The sequence below is a fragment of the Charadrius vociferus genome, unplaced genomic scaffold, assembly GCF_000708025.1.
Source record: "Charadrius vociferus isolate BGI_N301 unplaced genomic scaffold, ASM70802v2 scaffold183, whole genome shotgun sequence".
Taxonomy (NCBI): domain Eukaryota; kingdom Metazoa; phylum Chordata; class Aves; order Charadriiformes; family Charadriidae; genus Charadrius; species Charadrius vociferus.
In genome coordinates this window covers 47,067-73,286 of record NW_009648250.1, presented here as the reverse complement: position 1 = coordinate 73,286, position 26,220 = coordinate 47,067, and the positions used below count along the sequence as shown (strand labels likewise).

General features: G+C 37.0%; 1 protein-coding gene across 1 annotated transcript in view; it reads left to right on the top strand.

Moving 5' to 3' along the window:
- The window catches only part of CENPK (centromere protein K), a 27,071-nt gene extending 917 nt beyond the window's left edge, over positions 1-26,154 (top strand). Inside the window, exons 2-10 of the mRNA XM_009884283.1 lie at positions 2,509-2,610; positions 4,662-4,718; positions 9,671-9,743; positions 14,889-14,935; positions 16,352-16,434; positions 16,553-16,648; positions 16,931-17,072; positions 21,235-21,288; positions 25,996-26,154. Coding sequence (XP_009882585.1) covers positions 2,509-2,610; positions 4,662-4,718; positions 9,671-9,743; positions 14,889-14,935; positions 16,352-16,434; positions 16,553-16,648; positions 16,931-17,072; positions 21,235-21,288; positions 25,996-26,154 — 813 coding nt within the window. The remainder of the gene's footprint in view (positions 1-2,508; positions 2,611-4,661; positions 4,719-9,670; positions 9,744-14,888; positions 14,936-16,351; positions 16,435-16,552; positions 16,649-16,930; positions 17,073-21,234; positions 21,289-25,995) is intronic.
- Positions 26,155-26,220: the final 66 nt, after the last annotated feature.

The following is a 26,220-nucleotide window of genomic DNA, read 5'->3' as shown; positions in this document are numbered from 1 at the left end:
TGACCCCGGGGCTGCTCCCGCGCGGGGAATGGCTGCGTTTCAGCCCCAGCCTGTGAGGAGAAACCGCCTTCCCCACGTCCTCCTGTCGCTGCTGTCGTTCTGGGGGTCTGTTGTCAGGGGGAGTGGGAGCTCTTGCTGTAGTTCTCTGGCCCGTACCAGGGCGAACGGGAGCTCCCTCTCTAACCGCTTTTGCGATGTTACTGGTATCCTGCTTTTAGTCTTCTCCTTCCTGAAGTGATCTCCTGGTTTTCTGTCTTTTTTTTTTTTTCTTCTTCTTCTTTTTTTTTTTTCTTTCCTATCAGGTTGCCCAGGGCCGCTGTTACTTTCTTTTCTCATCTCTGAATTTATTCCAGTAGTTGGGTCGTTTTGTATTTATTGATATAAAACATTTCCCATAAAGCTTGCCTGTTTGCGGGGCTGGCAGAGAGCCTGCAATGCACACTTGTCCCTGGGTGCATTTTTTTACCCAATTATGTAGTTCTAAAATGAGGTAAGAAGGAATAGCACGTTAAAACTGGAATGCATTATTGTTAATGACATGCAAAAAAAAAAAAAAGTCTTCACATTTCAGGTACAGTGTACAAATAGAAGTCTAATATTACCATACAGAAATAGGGAAAAATGCAGCCTACAAGGAAAAACATCTGAACATGACACTGTATAATTATATATAAATATAATCTACAAGGTAATTGACAGCTCAGTACTAGGGACCACAAGTCATTTTGGCTCGTGTTACAGAGGCCTGTGGAATCTCCTCATGTATGCACATTTTGAAACTTTCTGTGAAATCAAGCATGGAAATTTTGAAGGTCAAGGATAATAAAATCATTCTAATAACTTAAACATTTTTGGGGGTTTTGGCGGTACGTTCAGAGATTTTTTTTCATATAATGTTTTCATGTTGATGGACTGTATTATTGCAAGGGAACATATGGGGATAGGACTTTCTATTCCACCCCAAGACCCCTTTCAAATTTCCAAAGGTCATATCTTCCTCTTCCCCCTGCCCCCTCCCCTTTTGTTTTCTTTCACGCCCTCTTAGCTCTGTTGCTGAGCCTTTTTCCCGTGGTGAAAATTATCTGTTCGGGCTTTTGTTTGTCTCCTTGATAGTTTTTGGTCTGAAGAAAAAAAGTACATTGCATCTCAAGGCTGCTTAATTTCCTTATTAGCCTTCTGTGTCGGACCTCCCTGGAGGCATTTCAGATGCGTTAATAAATTATGTAAACTAGTTCTCTTTTATGTTGTGGAGACATTCCAAGACTCTTAAGAAAATAATGATTTTTCCTTTGGAAAAACTGTGCTCATTAGACCTTATCAGATCATGGCAATCTAGATTGTCTGGTGTTCTGTTTTTGATTATTGAGGCAACAAATTTGCTGGGAAGGCTTAGTAGAAGAATTGCTACCTTTCGGTTCTCTAGAATACTTCCAGTGTTCAGTGAAACACTGATTTTTTTTTTTTTTTTTTTCTTAGCCACTCTACTATGGCATACTTAAACTTTGGAGGTTCTAGTTGAATATTTCACTCCTTTTAAATTATTCAGGTTATCAACATCGTTTTTCTCTGATGCTGCGTTTTTGTTCTGAAAATGAACAAAATGTTGAGTTAGTGCATCATTAAGAAGGCAGAGAGATTTAATTCTTCTTTAGAACTTTATCTTTTTTAACTTCTTAAGTATTTGGTGGTCTTAGTGACCCATTTAAGTATTTTGAAAGGCTTCCTGCATCTTGCACATTCAGGAAATTCCCGTTTTGCCTTCAAAAACAAAAATTCCCTGAGTGCCTTTTTGTCCCTTCTTGGTTTTCCCTCTTAATTGCTGTTGTCATTCATGTATCTCTTTATAGATTTAACTAGCATTAAATTTCTGAATTTGTATGTTTTCTATCTGACCCAACAGTTTCTTAAACTTTTCAATTTAACTTGGGTTGATGTTTTTTGTTTTTGTTTTTTTTTTTCTCTTGGCTGTCCTGGTGCCCTCTTTCCTTGGTTGCCTGCATACTTTTGAGGCTTTTTGTTTGCCTTTCTAGCAACCTCCAGGACACTTTACTTTGTTAATCAAAAAGATTCTGAAATGAACTTGTCATAAGGAGAAAAAGATTAGGACGTTTATTGGAAGACAGAGCAGAAGTAACTATGCTTAAGAACTTTGCAGATGTGTGGAAGAAAAGCATGGCTTTGTAGAGCTGAGATTCTCTTATTAAAAAATAAAACTTTGTCAGAAAAAGAAAAACGCCATTGCAGATAATCAAAGCAGTTCTGAAAACTTAGGACTTTGATTCAATTTTAAAAAACATTATTAGTGTCTTCAAATTTTACTATCATAATATAGTTAGCTGATTTTACTGAGTGATCAGGTGCTGTCTAGAAGTACAGGGGAGGTAACTGAAAGCTTTGGATTCAGAGGGATTGCTGTTACATGTTTGACCTGAAGTAGTAGGTATGATTCAGTAACCAGTTAATAACTATTGTGGATCTACGTGATAACTTCTATTTGCTTGCTGACAGGCTGACTCTTTACCAGAAATCCCCAGTGACTACGTCTGTCCTATAGACGCCAAGGAAGAAATCTTGAATGAATGTGAGAGTATTTGGAAGCACATGGAAGAGGTATGCAAATCACAAGTGACAGAATAGATTTGTTGTAAACTTGCCTCAGCTTTTTTTTGTTCATGTCCCCATCCTTCACTGCATGCTTACCTCGCCCCCAAAGAAACCACACCAACAAAACAAGAAAAAAAAAAAAAAAGGGAGGGGCCAGTGAAGATAAAGATCTTCAGAAAGGCCAAGGGTAGAACTGCTGGCAGGAGTGCCTTGCAGTGTCAAATTCTGTTTATGGTGTGCTGATGTTACGGTTTAGTTAAATAGAATGGGAATGTTTGTTAAAACTAGAGAAAATTAAACAATTTACTTGTGTTCTGGTAGCAGAACCAGCACACTGAGGCTTGAGATCCTTCTCTCTTTAGCCTTGTAAAGATGGGATTCCGCTGCTGTTCACAAGTAGTTTTGATCTCAAAGGTGAGAGAGAATGGGAGGGGAAAGTGGCTGAGAAGGATGATGATGTTAGCATATGCTTACGCAACCTTATGGTTACATCCTCAAGAATAAAATTTATCTCTCTGGATATGTGGTCCAATATGCTAATAAGAAGAACATTTTAGAATAAGTTATTTTTATTTACAGGAATCCCAGAAAGATAAACTTTTAACAGTTCTGAGGGACTGCTGTGCTATACCTACTGTAAGACTCTGATGAAAAGTGATGCTCTAACTTATATTTGGAGAATCTTAATTGTTTCACTCAGTTTTATGTTGTATTTATATGCTATTTGCTTGAGTTCTAAGCTGTCGATTCAAAGCATGAAAAGTATCAGAAACTGAAGTAAAAATACTTCCAAACTTAAAGTAGAACAAAGTATAAACAACCCGCAGTGCAATCATTTTACAGAATTAGTTTCAAAAGGACTAATGTGATTTTTATTTGTTGCTACATGTAAACTTATCTTGAAATATTTTGAAAATGTGACAGAATCCTGTGTCTAAGTTTCTGAAGTACTGTATAAGTTACCAACAGAAGTTTTGTTTGGCACCAATTCAGAGGATGTGAACTTTCTTTGAAATTTTCAGATTAGAAGGGAAATTAGAATTTATTCAATTATTTTGAATTTAATTGAAGATCCTTGGTATCTTGTATCTCATCTTCAGTATCCCCAAAACAATACAGGAAGTGATAATGTGCGCTGTTTCTGGAAGCTGATTAAAAAAAAAACCTAGGATTTTTATTACTTTGTGGTTGTTTGCATCCTGGATGCACACACGTTTCATCAAAAAGTTTAAACAACTAATAGTCATTGAATTAACTCCTAGGTTACGTGGTTTATGATGTAATGTTCCAATGATTGCGTGTCAGCATTAGCAGTTTTATTAGAGAAATCCTATGTTATGTTTTCGTTCCTAAACAGTAACAGCAAGGTTTCCAAAGTACTGCTTAGTAGTTTTACTGCTTAGTAGAATACATCCTGCCCTGTCATGGCACAGGTTAAATTGCTGGCAGTTATAAAACAAGAAAGAGTTTAGCAGGTGTTTTTGAACCCTTGGATATCTGTGGTGGCCTGAATTTCAGACTTGATATACGTTCCATTGCAGTCATAAGAGCTGATGTAGTGCACTTCTGAAAATCAGACGGTTTCTGAAGTGTACAGTATGTTGCTGTAAATGAGTTAAAACTAAAAATGTGCATTATAATGCGAGTAGTCTATTTGGAGAGCCAGAATAGTAGCAGTAACTGTGTTAACTTCTCAGCAGCTTCCCTGTTCAGCCTTGTCGATGACTCTCTCTCTTCGCAGTTTCTCATGTTCATCTGTTGTGTCCTTCCCCATCCCCACTTCTCCCCTATAACTTGCCTTTTCCCTCAGATCATACATATTTTGTTAGCTGCTACTTTTCAGTTAATTAAAGTCCTACTTTTTTACTGTGGTATGATTTCAAAATACTTCTTAATTTGCTGTTCTGTGTCAGACTCTGAGGGATGGTGTAGAAGTGAAGTCAAAATTCCGTTTCCTATACTAAACAACTTTTTTTTGGAATTTCCAAGCATTGTGTTTCTTTCTTACAAAAGAGAATAAGTAAATCTTGTTTGTTTTTTGTTTGTTTTCTACCAAGTGTCAGAGCAAGCTAATGCTTCAAGGAACAGAAACACTGTTAAAATCAGATGTCAAGGTAAGACAGTATTTGATTTTTGTATTTTATTTTTTCTTTAATTCTCTACAAAATATTTAGTTTTCTGTAACAATATGGTGTGTTTCCAAAAGAGGAAAACTAAATTGTCTTCACTTATTCTCTAAAGCTGACAGTCTTATTCTTATTAACTTTGAAGCTGTATTCTGAAGCATGTATCTAGCAAATACTGAAAAGTTTCATTTATGTCTAGCAAAAAAGTTACGTGCAGTCCTGCCACACAACTGGTAAATGACAACATAGGCAGCAAAATGGAATGCTGTGTAACTTCAGTACCCATTTTGACTGTTTCCTAATAAGTGTCTATGTAATTGGTGAAACTCTATATGGATCCCTTAAGTTTTACTCTGGAACTTTGTATTGTAAACTACAGTTCTTCCCCCATTTGTGGATATAATCAGGAAACTGATGTGCTTGAATTAGAAATTAATTGAGTGATGCTTACTGCATGAATGTAAGCTCCTATATCCCTCAAATTTTGGGGAACATGCAAAAAGACAATGCTGGCTCACTGTTTAGTTGCTTGTAGATTCTAAATAGGAACCTTTAAAATAGAATTTATATGAGGACCCCAAATTTGGAAAGTATGAATAGTTAAATATTGGGCTAGTTGGGTGAAATATGTAGGTCTTAAATCTCCGTCTTGTGTGACTTCAGTAAGAGTATTCGGATAGTTAATTCAATACACTTGACTGAATAATTAACAAAGAGCAATTTTCTTCAGAGATGTATCTGAATACATTCAGATGTTTAATTACTATGTAATTGCTAACATTACTCTCTTGCTAGTAATAAACTATGTTCTAAACTATTATTTAATCAGAATAAATAAATGAAGATGCATATTCAAATGCATAAAATACAGTCTTTGTCTCCTTTTATGACTGGATAAAATACTTTAAGTAGAAATAAACTTTGTATAATTTTAATTGGGTGTAGACTGAGGTTTTTATGTTTCTTTGCAGCTTTACCAAAGCACATCATGCCCTTGTAATTAAACTTTCGAGAAGTTTTTTTTTTTACACTGTCATAGCAAGACAACGATTAAATGGAATTGCAAAACTGAAGATCAAATTAAGATCGCACTTCATGATAGAAAATAGGGAGGAGAGGAAAAGGTCATGTTATCCTGTGTCAGCAACTTTAATGGGATCTTATTGCAGTCCTAACATAGGCACTTGTATTGACCTGGGAAACTACAGACCTGTTAGTCTAACATCAGTGCCTGGAAAAATTATGGAGAAGATCATACTGGGTGCCATTGAAAGACATTTAAAGAACCATACAATCATCGGGCACAGTCAACGTGGGTTTGCCGACGGAAAGTCCTGTTTAACTAACTTGGTATTCTTCTAAGATAAGGTCATCTGGTTAGCAGATGAAGGGAAGGCAGTGGATGTAGTTTTTCTGGGTTTTAGTAGGGCTTTTGGTACTGTCTCTCACAGCATCCTTCTGGACATGTTGTTCAACTGTGAGATGACCAGGTACACAGTGTGCTGGGTGAAGAACCAGCTGGATGGCAGCACTCAAAGGGTTGTAGTGAAGGGGGGCTACATCTAGCTGGTGTCTGGTCACTGCGGTGTTCCTCAGGGCTCAGTTCTAGGGCCAGTTCTGTTCCATATGCTTATCAATGATCTGAATGCAGGAATTGAATGCACCATTAGCAAGTTTGCTGATAATACCAAGCTGGGAGGTGCTGTTGACTCCCTCAGTGGACATGAGGCCTTGCAGATGGATCTAGATAGACTGGAGCATAGGGCAATCATCAGTGGGATGAATTCTAACAAGTCCAAATGTTGCATTTTGCACCTGGGACAGAGTAATGCCAAGCACAAATATAAACTAGGAGGGGAGTGGCTGGAGAGCAGAGAGGGGTCGGGGGATGCTGGTCCACAGCAGGCTCAATATGAGTCAGCAGTGTGCTGTGGCAGCCAAGAGGGCAAACCACATCCTGGGGTGCATCAAAAGCATCATCACCAGCTGGTCAAAAGAGGTGACTATCCTGCTGTATTCAGTGTTGGTGCAGCCTCACCTGGAGTACTGGGTGCAGTTCTGGGCCCCACAATTTAAGAAGGATGTGAAGATCCTTGAATATGTCCAGAGGAGGACAACAAACCTGGTGTAAGGGTTGGAAGGCATGTCCATAAGGAGTGGCTAAGGAATTTGGGCTTGTCTAGTTTGGAGAGAAGGAGGCTGAGGGGTGACCCTGGTGCTCTACGGCTTCCTGAGAAGGGGAAGAGGAGAGGGATGTGCTGAGCTCTTCTCCTGCTTATCCAGCGATAGGACACATGGGAATGGTTCAAAGGAAAGCTGGGGAGGGACATTTTACAAAGGCACGTAGTAATAGGACAAGGAGTTATGGCTTCAAACTGGAAGATTTAGATTAGTTATTAGGCAGAAATTTTTCACTCTGAGGGTGGTGAGACACTGGAACAGGTTGCCCAGGGAAGTTGTGGAGGCCCAGTCCCTGGAAGTGTTCAAGGCTAGGCTGGATGGGGCTTGGAGCAAGCTGGTCTAGTGGAAGGTGTCCCTGCCCATGGCAGGGGGCTTGGAATTAGATTGTCTCTAAGGTCCCTTTCAACCTAAACCATTCTGTGATTCTATAAGTGTATATGGGCTATGAGAGAGACACATCTGATGTACATATTTGCTATATGTTGAAAAGATGGTCCTAGAATCACGGAATTCCCTAGGTTGGAACTGATCTTTAAGATCATTGAGTCCAGACATCAACTTAACACTGCCAAAACCACCACTAAACCATGGCCCTAAGCACCACGTCTGCCCATCTTTTAAATACCTCCAGGGATGGTGATTCCACCACTTCCACTAATATCCATTCTAAACCTACCCTGGTGTAAATTGAGGCCATTTCCTCTTGTCCTATCACTTGTTACTAGCAAGAAGAAGTCTACCCCCAACTCGCTACAGTCTCCTTTCAGGTAGTTGTAGAGAGCGATAAGGTCTTCCCTCAGCCTCCTTTTCTCCAGGCTAAACAACCCCAGTTCCCTCAGCTGCTCTTCATGAGACTTGTGCTCTATACCCCTCACCGGCTTCATCGCCCTTCTCTGGACACACTCCAGCACCTCTATGTCTGTCTTGTAGTGAGCGGCCCAAACCTGAACACAGTATTTGAGGTGTGGCTTCACCAGCGCCAAGTACAGGGGGACGGTCACTTCCCTAGTCCTGCTGGCCACACTATTGCTTATACAGGCCAGGATGCTGTTGGCCTTCTTGGCCACCTGGGCACACCGCCAGCTCATATTCAGATGGCTGTCAACCAACACCCCCAGGTTCTTTTCTGCCGGGCAGCTTTCCATCCATTCTTCCCCAAGCCTGTAGTGTTGTTGTGACCCAAGTGCAGGACCCGGCACTTGGCCTTGTTGAGCCTTGTTGCCCATTGACAACATCCACAGCCTTTCCCTCATCCACTAAGTGGTTCATACTGTCATAGAGAGATCGGGTTTGTCAAACAGGACCTGCCTTTCATAGATCCATGCTGGCTGGGCCTGATCACCTGGTTCTCCTGCATTTGCCGCATAATGACACTCAGGATGATCTGTTCCATAACCTTCCCTGGTGCTGTGGTCAGACTGACAGACCTATAGTTTCCTGGGTCTTCCTTCCAGCTCTTCTTCTGGATGGGCGTCACACTTGCTAACCTGCAGTCAACTGGGACCTTCCGAGTTAGCTGGGACTGCTGATAAATGATAGAAAGTGGTCCTTGATTTAAAGATTGCTGAATGATAGTGTTAATTTGTTTGAAAGTGGGTTTTTTTTGTCCAATTACTGGAAGATCCAGAACGTTTCAGACATACCTTTTCATCAAGTTTAAAGGAACAAAGAATCAGCTGATAGTGTTGTCAAGAGTAGTGCTCCATGAAGAAAGAGACAACACAACCTGATCTAGAAAAGAAAAGATATTTGTATGATGGTTATTTCTTTTGTTTTGGATTTATTTTCTTTTCATTTATTTAAAAAAAAAAAACCTTTACAAAGTTAATTTTGGTAGTAAAAGCTAAGGTTAAGTTGTCAATTCTTGATATTTTTATTTTAAGAACTTGGATGATGATTCTTAGCATATTTTTCTCTTTTTAGTTCATGTAAAACCAAATGCAATCTGCTAGTGCTTTTTGTGAAATGCTTGACCATATCAACAGTACCTTGTATATTTAAATGTATGCTTAATTTCTTACCATATTACTTGTAATATGATATTTATATGTAATTTACAATGTATTTAAAGAGAATTACAGGTGCAGTCCTCAGTTTCAGGAACTAGAATAGTAATAATGAGTATATTCTTTCTCCAGAATATAGTAATATATTAAAATAAGTACACTTTGAAAAATCTACGCTTGTTTAGTGTGGTTTTTTTTAAATAAACTTTTCTGAACTGGTGTTTTTTCTTATTGCTCCTATATTTTCAATGATTACAGTGAGCTAGAGCACTGGTTCGAAAGCATTTTTTGTTGAGTCCACAGATGTGACTTTTATAGAAGACTTATTTGACTGCTGGTTTTTTGAAAGCCAATCTTTTGTTTAGTCATCACACATCTCTAGCACAGTCCGTTTAACCTTCAATAGTCATCAACCATGCACCTAAGGAGGAGTGGGGATATGAAGTACTGTCACTGCTTCTCACGGCTCACCTTCTGTTGTGGTCATTGTCTGATATGACAGAGGAAATTAGGGGAAAAGTTCCAATTCTGGCTATTTCTGATTTCCCCCTTTTGAGGGGAAAAAAAAAAAGTTTCTGGATCCCCACAAATGGCTTTTAAAATCTTTTGAAGGAGTAAGTGGTCTATTGTAATATATGCTCTTTTGTTTTCTCCTGTATAAACTTAATAACTGAATTTCTATACCACTCTATCTCATTTTACTCCAATGCAACTTAAGACATTGCAAGAGGTGCTTCTTTTCTTGTTATACAGCTTGCCTTGTTAATGATGCAAGTGAAAACTTTAACAGCAGAATATCATCAATGGCAAAAAAGAAGTCCTGAATGTAAGTAACTGCATTCACGTAAGGTATACTTATATAAACTTCTGCAAAGTCTCTTTCATCTAGGCATCTTAAACTGTGTATCTATCAAATGTCTGCTGATTGTGTTTTCATACTATAACTACTTAAAAATTAAATTAAATACTTCCTGCAGTAGCATGTGTGTTTTTCTTCTATATTCTTTCGGGACTTCGGTTCTAAGTGAACTTGAAATTCACAGTGAATTCTACTATAATTTAATCTTATGATTCTGAACAAATAAATGCATGATTAATATCACCGTTCATCAGTCAGCTAATGGAAAAATAACTGTTAGCAGATCTAACAAAATAACAAAAGTTCATTATTTTGTTACAGTCCTTCACATTTGTACTTTCAGTGATTGTTTCCTCTCTGTCTTTCATTTGTATTTCCTTTTTGTGACAGAACTACTTTGGCAAAAATTCTGTCTTCATTTTGTCTTTTAAGAAGCTGACACATTTTTTTTAATCTTTGCAAATATTGTTAATAAACTAACAATAATCTACCCAGACATATTTTTAACCATATCTCCGTGGATTCTTTTTATTACTACTTCATGAAAGTGTGTTGTATTATGATGTACTAGCTGAAACTTTGGAATAAACCTCTAGTGGTAAGCCTATTACACCATAATAAAATATCTAGCTTGGATTTAACAGGGGTTGGAGACTTCAGGTCAAGAAAAGGTAGTACAAGACACCTCAGTTTATTTGAACAACACAAGAATCCAGATCACTTATTGATCCCGAGAAGCACAAACCACTGATCCAAGTGTAGTTCTTATATTTGTTAAACATTATCAGTCAGAAGGTATAAATTCCTCAGTTCTTCAAAATGCTTTTTGTACATAAGCATCGTTGCTGACTGATTTAACTCTGTTGCAAGGCTGTTGTGGCCAGACACTGAAAATAAAACCATTCAGAAGTGTGAGTAAAGTAATCTGGTCTTCCAGATGTTCTATTTGGAGACTCCTAAAACAGTTCATACTACACTATCATTAGTATTCTGGAAGCACTCACTGTTACGTCTCCTGTCAAGGACCTGTTAGCAGCTTTCAACCCAGTAAAACTTATTAGTTAGTCTTTAAATGGATACATTGACTCATTTGAATATTTTTATGCCAGAAAAGGCTTTGGTTTTTTAGTGATTACAAAACAATAAGGATGTGTTTCAGACAGCAAATGATGATTTCTGATATTTTGTCATTGGGCCAAATTGGAATGCACTTTCAGATCAGCATTAGAAGTCACTTTTCCAGCTACTTTCAAAGTTTATGTACTTGCTGCATATTGTGATCAAATAATAGGAGCTGGCAAAAAAAAAAATCTTCCTTATAAATAGATGCTACTGATTTATTAGAATAAATTCATGGTTCATGTGCTTTGTGAGTCTGTCTAAGAACGGTCATCCTCAAATACTTCTTAGAGGTATGTAGACCAAAAGCATGACATTGAATGAATTTGGGAAATACTGGTTCTTGGCTGCTGCTCATGAATAAGTTGCTGGCTTAAAGCAAATGAATTGAAAGCACTCATAGTTTTTATCTGGGTAGAATACCTGGAGATGTTGGGTTTCCTTACTAAAATATATTATTATTTTTAACTTGAAGGTATTTGCTTAAAAATATTCTTGGGGCTTGACCTATTTTTATTGGCTTGCTGACTTACTTTGCTCAACCATTCTTACTTGTTCCCAGGTGATAAGATTTATTATTAGAAATCTTAGTTTTGTACTAGAGAAATGATCTATGCATATTATAATGCAAATAATATTTTGCAGCCAAAGCTTTGCCTTTTTGGCTACCTTTCTGAGGTAAGAAAAAAGAAGTTGCTGCTAAGAATTTAGTAATGGCCAGCTCATTTCTTGTAAATGAGGGCCTGTCAGCATTCCAATTTTAAACCTTATTTTCTGAGGTTATAACTTGGCAGTTCTACATTTCTTTGGGCACAATATTGGCAAACAGACTTGAATCCACTATGCAAATTTTATTTTTGCAAAGCTTTTACCTTACTCTCTTGTTCTTTCTCAATTTCTGGCGCTATTTATGTAGCTCTAGAGCTGCTAAATCAGCTTTAAAACTTTTTTAACAAGCATTTCACTCATAAAAATAGAATTTAACTTTTACCTTTGCAAAGTAAGGCAGTGGAAGCAACCATATTTTAAACCATTAATAGCTGTGGTTTCTGCATAATTTCTTTGCAAAATGTCAGTATTCTTCCAAATTCCTCTTATTTTAATAGAAGTTTCTGTATAAATATGTGCATAGTAGTTGCTTTTACATTCCTCGCATCTGGTAGTGTTTTGCGTAGTAATTTTACTATATATCACTAGGCAATTCTGTTTGACATTTGATTTTTTGCAAATGTAGTGATTTATAACTGAAAAAGCTTTAACTGATAGTATACAGAGCAACCTATGTTCTTTACAGTAGCAGCCATCATAAATGTGTTGTCCCAGTGTCTTAGATCTGCACTATTCCTTTACTAAATTAGGGTTAGTGATTTCTTTCCTAGGAAGATGTTGCCTTCTATTCTGATACTCACACAATATGAATATTGAATAGGAAGCACATACTCAGGATTAAGTATCTAAAAATGAAGAAGTGGTAGAAACAATAGTAGAATTTGATAATTCCAGGTAGCGAGGACTCAGGATAATCGGGGCTGGGAGTTGGGGGATGGGGGTGGCAGGGACAAGAGTTGCGTGGGTTTCTTCAAATATACCAGTAAATGTGAATAAAAGCACACTAATGGATTTTATCATGTGTATGTAGGATATTCATGTCATTAAAGAAATCTTGCTATAATAATATCACAGATCACTACCTCCCACAGCTCTTAAACATAAGCTTAATTTGGGAGCACTCTACTCAAATTTTGTGTCAAGATTTAGAGACAGTGTGGTGGTGCAATGTCCCCTCACCACCACCTTAGGCCTCTTGGTACTTGGCATGATGTCCTCCCCACCTGGGACACATAAGAATACGCTGGAAAAGAACGTAACACAATGGTCTAACATGAAAGAAAGAAAATGTGGAGAGCAACGGACCAAGAATGCAATAGTGTACCTAGTCCCTATGGCTCCTACTGTTTAAAGATAATAACTGTAATTGATCACTCCTGACAGCATATGGATCGTGGCCACAGAGAGGGGGGTACCAGGATCACATGTTCTAGCAAGTCTTGGGCTTGCATAACTGTGGAAAGTACCGAAATACTCCATTGTTTGAGCTGGGCTGGAGTGGAAAAGTACCTGACAAAAGCCAATGATCTCAGATCCTGTAAGTGGCAATCCCAGTAAAGACCCTTTGAGCTCTTCTGGATCACAGCAGGCTGTGGCCAGTATCTCTCCCAAGTTGGGATGCTGCTCAGGCAGCACCTCAAGGACTAGAAGGCCAGGGCGAGACAAACCTTTCTCGAGCCTCAATTATTGCCCATTGAAGAATACCGATATATTGCGAGTATTTACTCTAACTCAAGAAGGGGAAATTTTAATGATAGGCTAGCCTCTCCTCCATCCACCTCTCCACTTAAAAGTTTATGATCAATATATGTTAGCTTTATGGATGTGGATGTTCTTCCGTTTGCTCATGCACCCATAGGAGTTAAAAGCGGTACCCGCTGGCTCATTAGAGTGGTGCAATATTAAGAGATCTTTGATCTCAGTGGTTATAGACCGGTGTGTGTATGTGTGCGCTTATATGCTTTGCTTATATGTGTATGCATTAATCTGAGATCTGTGTTTTTGCTTATACGTATACTTATTGATTTGGGATACTTTATAGTAAGTTAATGTGAATCTTGCCATCTTCGAATCTGTAATTAAGTCACTGTTTAGTTGTTTTGTTAAATCACTTTGTAAAACCTCTAAATCAGTTAATGATTAAGTGCTGCTAAAATTCAACCTCTTGATTTATCTCAAATTACTAATAAAGTTTGAATCGCTGCTGTCATAATTGTGTCAAATACTTCCATCCATGACAGACAGTAATTATCTCTCTAAATTAATTTCATTGTGACATGTAATTTAATGTACTTTGAACTCAGTTTTGCTGATTTTTCATCTCAGAACCAACACTGCTTAAAAAACTACTAATCTAAGGCTTCTTAAAATTTGTGGAGATAAAAACTATAAAATCACTTTACCAAAAAAGTATTTTTTTTTATAAATTTATGAAATCAACTGTATTGTACTTGGGAGATACTTAGTGCTTTTACGAGAGGATTAAGAGTTTTCTGTTTTGTTAAAGGAAAAGCTTTTATTGAGGTAATTATTTTTAAGGTTAGAGATTTGGAGCCCAAGCTTGGACAAAAAATATTGCTGTCATATTATGATTTAAATCTGTCAGAGTATCTTTCATTTCTCCTGTTAATAGATTCAAATGCTTCGATTTTTCAAAAGTCATATGTTTATGGAGATGCTGTAAGTTGACGTGAAATTGAGAATTGATTGGAGTCTATTGAAGGCTATCAAATACAACAGTTCACTTTTTATTCAGAAAATTCATGAGCCATAAATCACTGTGTTTTGGCAGAAGCTTAATGTGCTAACACTATCACATCCTTGAATAGTACCGTACTTTTCCTTAAGTACTGCTGTTGCTTAGGGTTGGCGTTTGGACATTGGCCTTGCTGGTAGCTCCCTACAGGTAGCTGTTCATGTGAACAGTAAGGATGGTAACATGCTTCTTAAGTTCTTGAAATCTGATAGGTTTTACAATCCTGATCGAGCATTTGGCAGGCTGTTTATCAAAGAGCTGGAAGACTCGAGGAATTTGATTGCTGACATTGGTAATGTTGATGGAATCCCCTTCACTGAAAAAAATCAGGCTGGCTTATCTTGAAGTATGACTGTACTTCACATTTCAATATTACATACCTGAGCTAACTCAGGTATAAAAAATAATGCAGAAGCATTAACACCACACTTTTTTCAGTCTAATTTAGCTTACTGAAAAGTGACAGTAGGTTAGCCCAGCGGGACACCGCAAAATGTGGTTAAACTGCTGCTGACAGCCAAACTAGTTTGTTTACAGGCTACACAAGTTTCTCTCTAGCCAGGCTGCTTTTTAGTCTAAACAAGTCTATATCATCCAATGCAAAAAACCCAATTCATTTTATTTTTCAGTAACTTCTACCAATCCAGATGTACTGTTAACATTAGGAAAAGAAGAGGTAAGTCTTTTTTTTTTTTTTTTTTGTTAAGAGATAATAACATTTCATTGAAAAAAAAAGTGTATACAACTGCTGCATTTTTGTATGACTACTGCTGTCATGGACTACTGCTAAGATGCTGCCTGTGTTTCTTCAGGCATTGTTGTTGTTCTAGTGTTTTTCTTCCACTGTATCATAACTACTATAATTTCCTAGTTGTGATGAATGATCTTTTAAATAGAAAGTTTCTATATTTTGCATTTCATTCTTGATACAAAATAACGTAACACTATGTGTTACACAGAAGAGTCGTCATTCTTAGATCTAGAGTTCTGTGGCAATAATTTGCAAATATTTTGTTGAGTTATTCCAGCCTTGGAAGAAAGAGCAAGCAAATCAAGAATGTCTTAGGGGTAGCATTTCACTATATTGATTCGACATTGGTATGCAACATGACCTGAGAATATTCCTGTGGCTATTGCTTAAAATAAAAACCACAACTGTTTGGTTTTCTTCTTCCTAACAGCTTTCCTCCCTCTACTGTCACTCACAACAGGGAACCCAACTGCTGTTGAGAGTCACTATTAATAAGGTGTTATGCACTTTCATTTGACTGTGTTGCTACGGCATGTTTGATTTGATATCCCATTTTGTGGCCTATTTTATTGAGGATTCCAATTTTTTTTCAGGTGTTGCACATATAGAGCATACTTGCTTTTGTAGAATATTTTCACAATTTTTATTTCTTTGATCTAAGTGTAAAAGTTCTCATGGTTTGCATGGAAGGACACAAAATACATCCAAATCATATGCGTATATTAAAAAAAACCCAACTTAAATACAACTTTGTAGAATGTAATGTTCTAATGAGACCCAGTCCACTGAGAGTCCACTGTTCCCTATCTTCAGCAGTGCATATAACTTCTAGCTGCAGTAGTTTTATTTCTCCCTCTTTCTTCTCCCAAATAGGTCCATATCACTGAGGACCTTTTTATTCATGGATGCAACTAGTCTTTCTTAGCAGCGTCTTTGTTTTCTGAGAGCTATACATTTTGCGTTGGTGCAATTAGCACGGATTCATTCTTGCAAACAGCTGCAAACATTTAGACAATGCAGCCCTGGTCCTGTAGGTGTTTTCTCCTCAGTCTTTCATCAGATGAGCAGTTCATGTGTGTGCTCCATAATCTGCTTTAGGTAAAATCAACTATGTTGTTTTATAGAACTTCAGTAAGACACTGATGAGCAACTGGTGACAGTAACATTTTAAATAGCCCCATCTGTATTTTAAAATAGTGTGGCACTCTGTAGCCATATTTCTTAAGAAATTACAGATAATTTTGGCCCTCTTCACCAGACTTAAAGATGTAGCCTTGCATAGAACAAATACTATAGACTGGGCTATCTGCAAACTGTATGTTTATTTTTACTTTTTTATAGTTGCAGAAAGTAAAGAATGATCTTGAAATGATGCTGTCAACAATTCAGTCAAAGAATAAACAACTGGAAAAAGATCTGAAAAGGTAATGCAATAATTTGGACTTATGAATGCTGTAAACTTTCTTACCACACTTTTTTTATTTGACTGTCCAGGAAAACTATTTATCTGTTGTCCTGTTTCCTACTTTTCATGTTTCAAAGAGAACAGCAGTGGCATGAGGAACAGGAGCAGCTACTAGATGCTCTTAATGGAATTGAAGAAGAGACAAAAACCCAGGCTCAACTTTCCAAAAAATGGTATTTCTACAGTGTTATGTTTTTATATTGAATTTAAATATCAACAAGAGCAAATGAGCAAGAAAACAAACTCTTAAGAGATACTAGTTTTGTTAAGTAGATCAAATAACTCAGTAATCTACGTTTGAAACATGGAAAATATTGCTACTATCTGCTTATATCCTGGGATTCAAGATGTTGAACTTATAACAATAGAAAAACAGGTTTTTTTTTTTTACTTAGGAATAACTTTTTAATTATTTTATTTAATTCCATATTCTATTGCTATGTTTTTACTATTAGTTTTAATATTGAAGCATTTCATGAACTGCAAAATGAAATGTTGAAACAAAAGATGTATAAGGAAGAACTCTTGAATGCTCTGGGTGGATTCCTAGAAGAACATTTTCCCCTTCCAGAGAAAGGTGGAAGTGCTAGAATGAAGGTAAGATTTTCTTAATAAATACTAGATTTGGAATGTTCAATTTCTGTTTAATTAGATGCAATATCTTTTTAACTTACTAGCACAGAATCTGCAGTTATATTTTGAAATAAGTATAGTCCTTACAGCTGATTCTTTAGGTTTAATTGGTATTTTTCAGGTTGGTTTATACTGACGGTTGTTCCCAGCTGTGTATTTTCTTTTTTAGTGCGTACATCCTTTACCCAATGAGATGCACAGCAATGTATTGTATTTCTTACTGAACTGCAAGTTGTGCCAAATTTGGAAATGGTGAGGGATTCACTCCAAATTCTTCCACTTTCTTTTTTACTGGACTAGGCGAGTGGATTAATGTTTTCCTTGGCAAAGCAAATTTTAATTGTCTAACAATGTTTTTGGAACAATAATAAGGACAAGTGTTTATAATTACAGAGTAGTTTGGAATGTTAACCATCAGTTTCTGTTCAGGCAAACTGAGCCAAAAATTATCTTAAAACTTTAGGGAAAATAGGCAGTCAGGGAGTATTTTGCATAATAAATTCATAGTCTGCAGTAAAAATAAACCTTTTACCATTACTATTTCAAAGAATGGCTTCAAAAAAGGTGGGGGTTGATTTTTATTTCAGACACACTTAAGAATAAAGAAATAGAAAGGATTTCTTTACTCCAGTTCCCTATTATTTCAGACAACCACATAATATGATTTCTTTAACATTATCATTGAGCTCTATTTTAAAACTAATTATTTTTGTAACTACTGTTTCCATTGGGGTTTGTTCTAGTACCTCAGAAGTCTGGTTAGAAACCACCTCCTAACTTCCAGTCTAAATTTATTCATGTCTAACACAGATCCACGTATTCTTATGCCAGTTTTGTCCTTAGAATAGCTTTCTTTCTCGTGTCTATCCTTCTTGATATAGACAGCAATCTTATACCCTCTTTCTTTGTTTTGCTAATTGAACTAGCAAAGTTTTCTTGTTCTCCTGTAAGATAAATTATTTTCAGTTCCCTGACTTTATCTTAATAACACCAAGTTTCTGTATTTGCTTCCACTTGGATTCATCTTTTTTGGAACCTGGTAAAAACCAATATTATAAACACAACTACTAGCTCGCAGTCATTATCAAACTCTTATTCAACCATCTTCAAACACCTTATTCTATTATATCTTAGTTCTGCATATCAATGCCTTGCAGTTTCCTGCTGTTACTGAATATGATACATTTTATTCCAACATTAAGAAATTAAAGCTTCAGGGATTTAATTAACAGTTGTCTTTCAATCTTATATTTCCTGATTTCAGCCTGATATGTCATCCCCCTATTTGCTGATTCTTATTAATCTTACAATTGTTCTAGGACATGGCTCTTCAAACACTGATGAGTTTCCCAGATACATTTTAAGCAATTGTCTATTTGTCCCATATATATATATATATATATATATCTCATTAGTATTTCATTAAAAATATATTTCCTATAATTAGATACAAAAATGTATTTGCTCCCATTTATGTGATGTCATAGAAAAATATAGGCTGAAAGCGACCTCTGGAGATCTTGCCTTCCAATCCCATCATCAAGGTAGTGCCAATGTCAAAGTTGTAACAAGTTGTTCATGGTCATAGCCAGCTGTGTTTTAATATAAGAAACAGTGAACTCACGTGTGTGTTTGAGAGCTTGAGAAAGATTTTGTGTAAAATCTTCCACCCCAGAGCAAAATCTACTGCTTGAATTTTCTCAGCCTCTGTTGTACTATCAGAAATTCTTAGTACCTACCCTGCCTTCATCTCTTCCATGCGATTTTCCTTATTAAAGTCTAAAGAAAAAAATAATCACTGAAGGTGTTTGGGATTAATCAACCCTTCCCTTGTTCACAGAAGTTCACCTTCTACCTTTTTTTTTATTTTACTTAAGTTTAAAATTTATTTTGATAACTGTCCAAGCAAGGTCTTGTTTTATCCTAGTTTTAGTTTTATTTACACATTTTCTGAACTCTTAAACACAGTTTGTTTTCTGACAAGTCTTTTTCTTTCTTTTCGCTCCTTGTGAATTCATAGCTTCTTCTGTATCTTAACTCAGTTGGATCGTAATGACTGAACTGCAGGTCCCCTGGAATCTGCATCTAAGTGATTAACTGTGAAGGCAGGAGAGACGGCCATTTGTACCTGTATTGTTTTCTTTATTGTGTCAGAAATACAAATTGATGGCATTAGGAATGAAATTTGCTGCTATATTGATTGAAGGGAACATCTTATTCACATCTATTATCAGCTTGGTTCAACACTCCGGAAGCACTGAACTCTTAAGTCAAAATTGCATCAATAATTTTGCTTCACTTCATGAAAGCTTCTTGTGATCTCAGTCGTCCTGCGTGGGGGGCTGATGACTGTAGTTCACGGCTCCCGGGTAGTGTGAACTGCTCCAAGCCTCACTGTTCTGGTTCCACCCTCCTTGGACCAGGCACCCATGTCTGAGATCGGGAGTGGGAGGGAAGGCTGAATCACAGCAGGCCAGGTTAGCTTCTGTTGCCGTGGCCCAACAACTTTAGTTTAGGTAGTAATTGAGGTAAGAATTATCTTACCTTCTAAATCTCAGATTAAAAAAGACACATTTTTTTCAAGATAAGAAATGTGAAAAGTCATATGCTGAGGAATATTCTTTACGCCATTCTATCTCATGGAAGGGAGAAGAAGGTGCCTTTCGGGTTAAATAAATGCTGAGCTTCCTGCTTAAAAGTGACTTTATAAACATTAATTAATTAGAGGTATTTATTTTATTGGTGACACCTAAAATATGTAAGTAATATAATTTTACAAAACAATATTAACAATGTGTATTATAAACCTTATTTGTTTGCTAGTTCTGTGAGAGCACAAACCTCTTTATACTGCTATCCTTAAGATTTTATTCTTTGTATATCAGTTTTAGTAATTACTGAAGTCATAACCTAATTTCAACTTTGAAATATGAATATTGAACCTAAGTTACAAAGTAATACTTTTGGCCAGGGAAGCATCTTCATGATTGCTCCAAGGAACCTCTTGCAGCTTCTTAGCGTAGGTTCTATTTCTTCCACCTAGTATCAAGATAAAGGCAAAACGATAAGCATTGTTGAACACAGCTCCATGGTTTGCAAGATTTCCATGGAGCATGCAGTATTGTCCCTCCCCCTTGTGTCTTTCTGAAAGTGAGACTATTAAGTACTGTGCCTGGAAAAAGGGAGCCAGAACTTGCCTTTCACAAATTCTCCTTTATTGCTTATATTCTTCTTGTGTTCCAGAAGTGGAGTTTTTGTAAGGTGCTGATGATCTGTTAATATCTTAGGACTTAAATTGACATATTCAACAGTGGAGCTGAGTAAGCAGCCACCGCTGCTGTATTTTCTCCTTTATTTTGTTCAGTGTGAAGTGGAAGGGGAAACAGGCTAAAATTGAAAAATAAAAGAATCAGGTTCACCGTGCAAGAGCACAAACTGATTTTTTTGGAGTTGCCTAAGTAATATGTATCAGTTTATAGGCAAACAGCTTGATTTGCTTGCTACAAATGAAAACAAGTAATTTTTCTAATGGATTGCTGTACAAATGGTATTTTATCAAGGACTTATTTTTTCAGATTTTTCATAATTCTCTTTCTTAAGCTTGGGCAATTTTTTAACTGAAGTCAGTAAAAGTAAACAAAAAGTAAACAAATTGGCAACTAAGGAAAAAATATTAAGGCACTCTGAAGTTAGTTCTTGAGCTGTGTCAAATTTGCATTGTAAACATTTTTCTAAAGTTCAAGAAAAATATTTTTCCTAGCAGATCATATTCATAGAATGTTTTGCACTGCACTACATTTGTAAATATGATGTACTTGGTCTTATTGAAATGTAAACCCAGGTAGATATACTATGATCACTTAAGATTAATCTTTCTTAATAATTAAAAAATATTACATTTAAAGTGTGTAGTATGGAACTGGTAGATGAATAATTTAAATACTACCTAGTATTTTTGTCGTCACTAAATCTAAGTAAAAGTGTTCATCTGTTGTGTACTATGCAATCAAATAATTCTGTGATTATTTTTCTTTGTCAATTAACATTTTTTCCTGACTACTTAGTTTTGGTTTCTGTTAATCGGCGGTTATCTTTAATTGGTGTTAATTGGTGGTTGTCTTTGCAGAATTCTTCTGAAGAGCCAGCTGTAGAATTGATAACGCTGAATGAAATTTTAGAGGTAAGATGGTTTTGTGTGGAGGTTTTGGGGATTTTCTCATACTCAGATCTGATCGTAATATATTAATAAGATAAATAACAGTTTATGACATAGGGTAGGATCATTGATTGAAAAATAGAATGCTAAAGAATGTCTGATTTCTATTTTAATTCCTATCAACCCTCCCCTTTTTTTTTTTTTCAAGAAATATGGCAATAATTTAGATAACCAAATCTTCAGTTTAAGCTGGAGAATGATTATCCCTTATTGCTTAATTTTATAATGATTATTTTAAAGAAGTTTTATGAGCCTTAATGGCTTATATTAGGGCAGACAAATGCTATGCTTAACAGAAATATCAATAGGTCCATTTCATGCTATATTTTGTACTGTTTCACTGAAATGTAATACAATAGCAGCTACAGAAAGAAAAATTAATGTGTAGTCTTGTGTATGAATTAGATTTTCTTCTCATATGAGGAAATTGGTGAATCTGATTCATGCATTTCTAATGGATTTTATAAGTATGCCAGCATTGCTTAATGTATGTTTTTAATCGCAGTGTAATTTATGAATTTGAATTGCAAAACGTAATTTTGAAGGAGGATTAAAAGTCTTTCCACTAGCATTGTTCCTTCTTGTCTTAAATGTAACATTTGAAGTGAAATTTCCTATTCCTCCTCCATCATCATTGTTTAGGCAGTTGTAAGCATCTATATTTAAGATCTCCCCAGGGGTGAGAAGTTTTTTCCTGAGGGAAAACTCAGTGAATAACAACTTTCTGGTATTAAGATGCTATGATCGGGTCGCTATGACATTGTTCCACTTTAGTTTACAGCCCAGACTTTGGGCTTACATCATCAAAACCATTTTACATGCTTCAAGTATCTCAGCGTGCCTATTAATACCAAATTAGGCAGAGCTTGAAAACATATCAGAATTAAAAATAGTCACATTCCCTATGGAATTCAAATTTTAAAGCTCTTCTAGTGTTTTAAAATTGCCCTTAATATTTTTCTGACATTGTTAATCTCCTCAAAATGTGAATACATCCAAGTAATGTCTGATTTCCATTTGGAATAACATACTAGTTCCAAAAATTCAGACTTACTTTTAATTTTAACTGTCTTGGCGTGAACTCTCAGTGTTTCTTATCTTTGTTTTATGGTTGTTGGTTTGGTTTTTTTTGTTGAGCAACTTGGTTCTAGCTTCAAGTGCCTGTTAAATTTCACAAGTTTCAGATAAAGATAATAGTTTCTTAAAGAGACAAAGGCAAAGTCATCTTTGTGTTATGATTGCAGATTGAGGATTTGCTGTTGTAAAAATGCATTTCATTCACAGAATTACAATCAGTGCGTGTGTTCCTAACCATGTCTCCTCAATCTCCATATGTTTTGTTAAATAATTAAAGTGTACATTTTCAATAAATCCACTTTGACAAGCTAAGTGTATATAGTGTATGTTGTCTACCTTGACTTCGGCAAGGTTTTTGACACTGTCTCCCACATCATCCTCACAGGAAAGCTTAGGAATTGTGGGTTAGATGAATGGACAGTGGGGTGGATTGAGAACTGGCTGACAGAGCTCAGAGGGTTGTGGTTAGTGGTGCAGAGTCTAGTTGGAGGTCAGTAATGAGTGGTGTCCCTCAGGGGTCAGTACTGGGTCCAGTCCTGTTAAATATATTTATCACTGACCTGGATGAAGGGATAGAGTGGACCATCAGCAAGTTTGCTGATGACACAAAACTGGGAGGAGTGGCTGACACACCAGAAGGCTGTGCCACCATACAGCGTGACCTGGACAGGCTGGAGAGTTGGGCAGAGAGAAACCTTATGAAATTCACCAAGGGCAAGTGTAGGGTACTGCACCTGGGGAGGAATAACCCCATACATCAGTACAGGTTGGGGGCTGACCTCCTGGAGAGCAGCTCTGTGGAGAGGGACCTGGGAGTCCTGGTGGACAACAGGATGACCATGAGCCAGCAATGTGCCCTGGCGGCCAAGAAGGCGAATGGCATCCTGGGGTGCATCAAGAAGAGTGTGGCCAGCACAGCAAAGGGCTACAAAGATGATTAGGGGATTGGAACATCTCTCATATGGAGAAAGGCTGAGGGACTTGGGTCTCTTTAGTCTAGAGAAAAGAAGACTGAGAGGGGATCTTATTAACGCTTACAAATACTTAAAGGGAGGGTGCCAGGGGGATGGGAACAGTCTTTTCAGTGGTGCCCTGTGATAGGACAAGAGGTAATGGGCACAAACTTGAACATAGGAAGTTCCATCTTAACATGAGGAGGAACTTCTTTACTTTGAGGGTGGCAGAGCACTGGCACAGGCTGCCCAGAGAGGTTGTGGAGTCTCCCATTCTGGAGACATTCAAAACCCGCCTGGACGCCGTCCTGTGCAACCTGTTGTAGGTGACCCTGCTCTGGCGGGGGGGTTGGACTAGATGATCTCCCGAGGTCCCTTCCAACTCTGACCATTCTGTGATTTTGTGATTTATATTATTTAGGTATATGAGTACGTACTTTATTAAGTTAGTGTAAGTAGTAAGCAAGCAGTAAATTTTCTCATACAAACCTCAGAATTTTTAATATACTACTCTTTATTCCAGTAATGAGTTGTAATTTTTTACAAATGTAAAAAATTTTCCTTTTCAACAGTTTGAGGATTATTCCCTTCTGATTGATAATTTAGTGAACTAGTTGAAGATTTGAAAGACTGTTTACAATAGAAAAGTGTGTAAAGTTACAGTCATAAAGGCTATTTCGGAGTATCAGATGACAGAAAAGACTAAGTGACAATTCATCTGAAGTAATGCACTTGGGGTAAATACTCAGAACTGGGGCAGATAAAGTACAAAAGACATAACCTGGAATAATTCTTTGGAACGTTCTGAAAAAGAAGAGCATTGAGGTTTTTTTAAATAGCAATAGGTGAAAAAATTGTGATGATTTTGAGCTTTTCTTTAGCAGTTAAGATGCAGACAGAGTATTTTGTACCTACTTAAATTAGGAAAGCTGTAACATTTAGAAGCTCTGAATAGAAAGATGAAATATCTGGGATAAATTGAGACAGCACCATGGGATGGGTAATATTATTTGATCTGTAATGTCTGCAGTATTCCCCATGAGCAATATTATGAGGGCATAAACATGGTCTCCAAGAACAGAAGAAGAATGTCAAAACTGATCTTTGTTTTTAACTCCATTAACTAATTCTATTTTAGATAAGGAACAAAAGAGAAATAAGGAAGTATTGAGATGAGGTGAATTGTTGTAAGGTGCTTGTCATGCCCGAACAAAAAGTGATATTAAAAATTTGGATTATTCATTTATGATATGAGCAAAAAGATTTGATGTGCAAATGTAGTGAAGTTAAACCAGGACTACGATGTTCACCTTTTCACTGGTGCAAACTCATTTATTTCTAACACTCTCTACAGAAGGACACAAAATACAGGAAATACTGAATCACAAAATAGGGTTGGAAGGGACTTTTGGAGATCATCTAGTGCAACCCCCCTGCCAAAGCAGGTTCACTTAGAGCAGGTTGCACAGGAACGCATCCAGGCGGGTTTTGAATATCTCCAGAGTGGGAGAGTCCACAGCCTCTCTGGGCAGCCTGTGCCAGTGCTCTGCCACCCTCAAAGGAACGAAGTGTTTCCTCATGTTGAGTTGGAATCTCCTGTGTTCCAGTTTGTGCCCGTTATCCCTTCTCCTGTCAACGGACACCACTGAAAAGAGTCTGGCCCCATCCTCTTGACGCCCACCCTTTAGATCTTTATAAGCATTGATAAGATCCCCTCTCAGTCTTCTTTTCTCCAGGCTAAACAAACCCAGGGCTCTCAGCCTTTCCTCATAAGAGAGGTGCTCCAGTCCCCTGATTGTCTTCGTAGCACTTTGCTGGACTCTGTCCAGTAGTTCCTCACCTTTCTTGAACCAGGGAGACCGGAACTGGACACAGTACTCCAGATGTGGCCTCACCAGGGCAGAGTAGAGGGGAAGGATGACCTCCCTCGACCCACAGGCCACATTCTTTTTAATGCACCCCAGGAGACCTTCTTGTCTGCCAAGGCACGTTGCTGGTTCATGGTCAACTTGTTGTCCACCAGGACTCCCAGGTCTTTCTCTGCAGGTCAACCCCTAACCTATACTAATTTTTCCCAGTTTAAGAAGAGAGACATTTTTTTCTTTTTTTTTTTTTTTAGCTTATTAGTGAGATGAAATTTAAAAAAGATGGATGTTCTTCTCTGAGAAAATCTGAGAGTTAGGGACAGTGATTTGTTGACAGTAAGTCATTATGGTTTTGAGGCAAGTGATTCCCAAAAATCAAGCTTTTATTTAATGCTTTTAATCTTAAATTAACAGATACTGATTTAAAGATGAATTATATAAGGATTTACCACCTTCATGTTCAGATTTTTTTAGGCATTTACAGTTACGCTATCTAAATTCCACTAAGAATTTTTAACAGATGGTGAAAAACTTAGTCTGGATAAAAGGAGAATTCTGGTTCTAGTTTTTTAATCAAAAAAGATGTAATGAAGTTAATTGGAAGTTCTTTGTTTTACTTCTACCTTGAACAGGTCTTGTATTTCCCTTGTTGCCTTTTATTTCTTATATTGTCTACATAAGTGTCTTATTACAATAATTTGTATAAATTTGGTTAAAGGAGATAAAAATCGAGCTGTTTTGTTCATTTCCTAAATCTTATCCTTTTGGTCTTCCAGATTCTTATAAACAAATTAATGAGCACACCACATGAACCCTATGTAGCGATCAATGACTCATTTTGGCCACCTTATGTTGAGCTGCTGCTGCGACATGGAATTGCCCTGAGACATCCAGAAGATCCAAACAGATTGCGCCTAGAAGCCTTCCACATGTAGCGTGACTTACGTATTTAAAATAAAGCAAAGCACCAGAACTCTTCCTTAAGGGCTAAGACATACTAA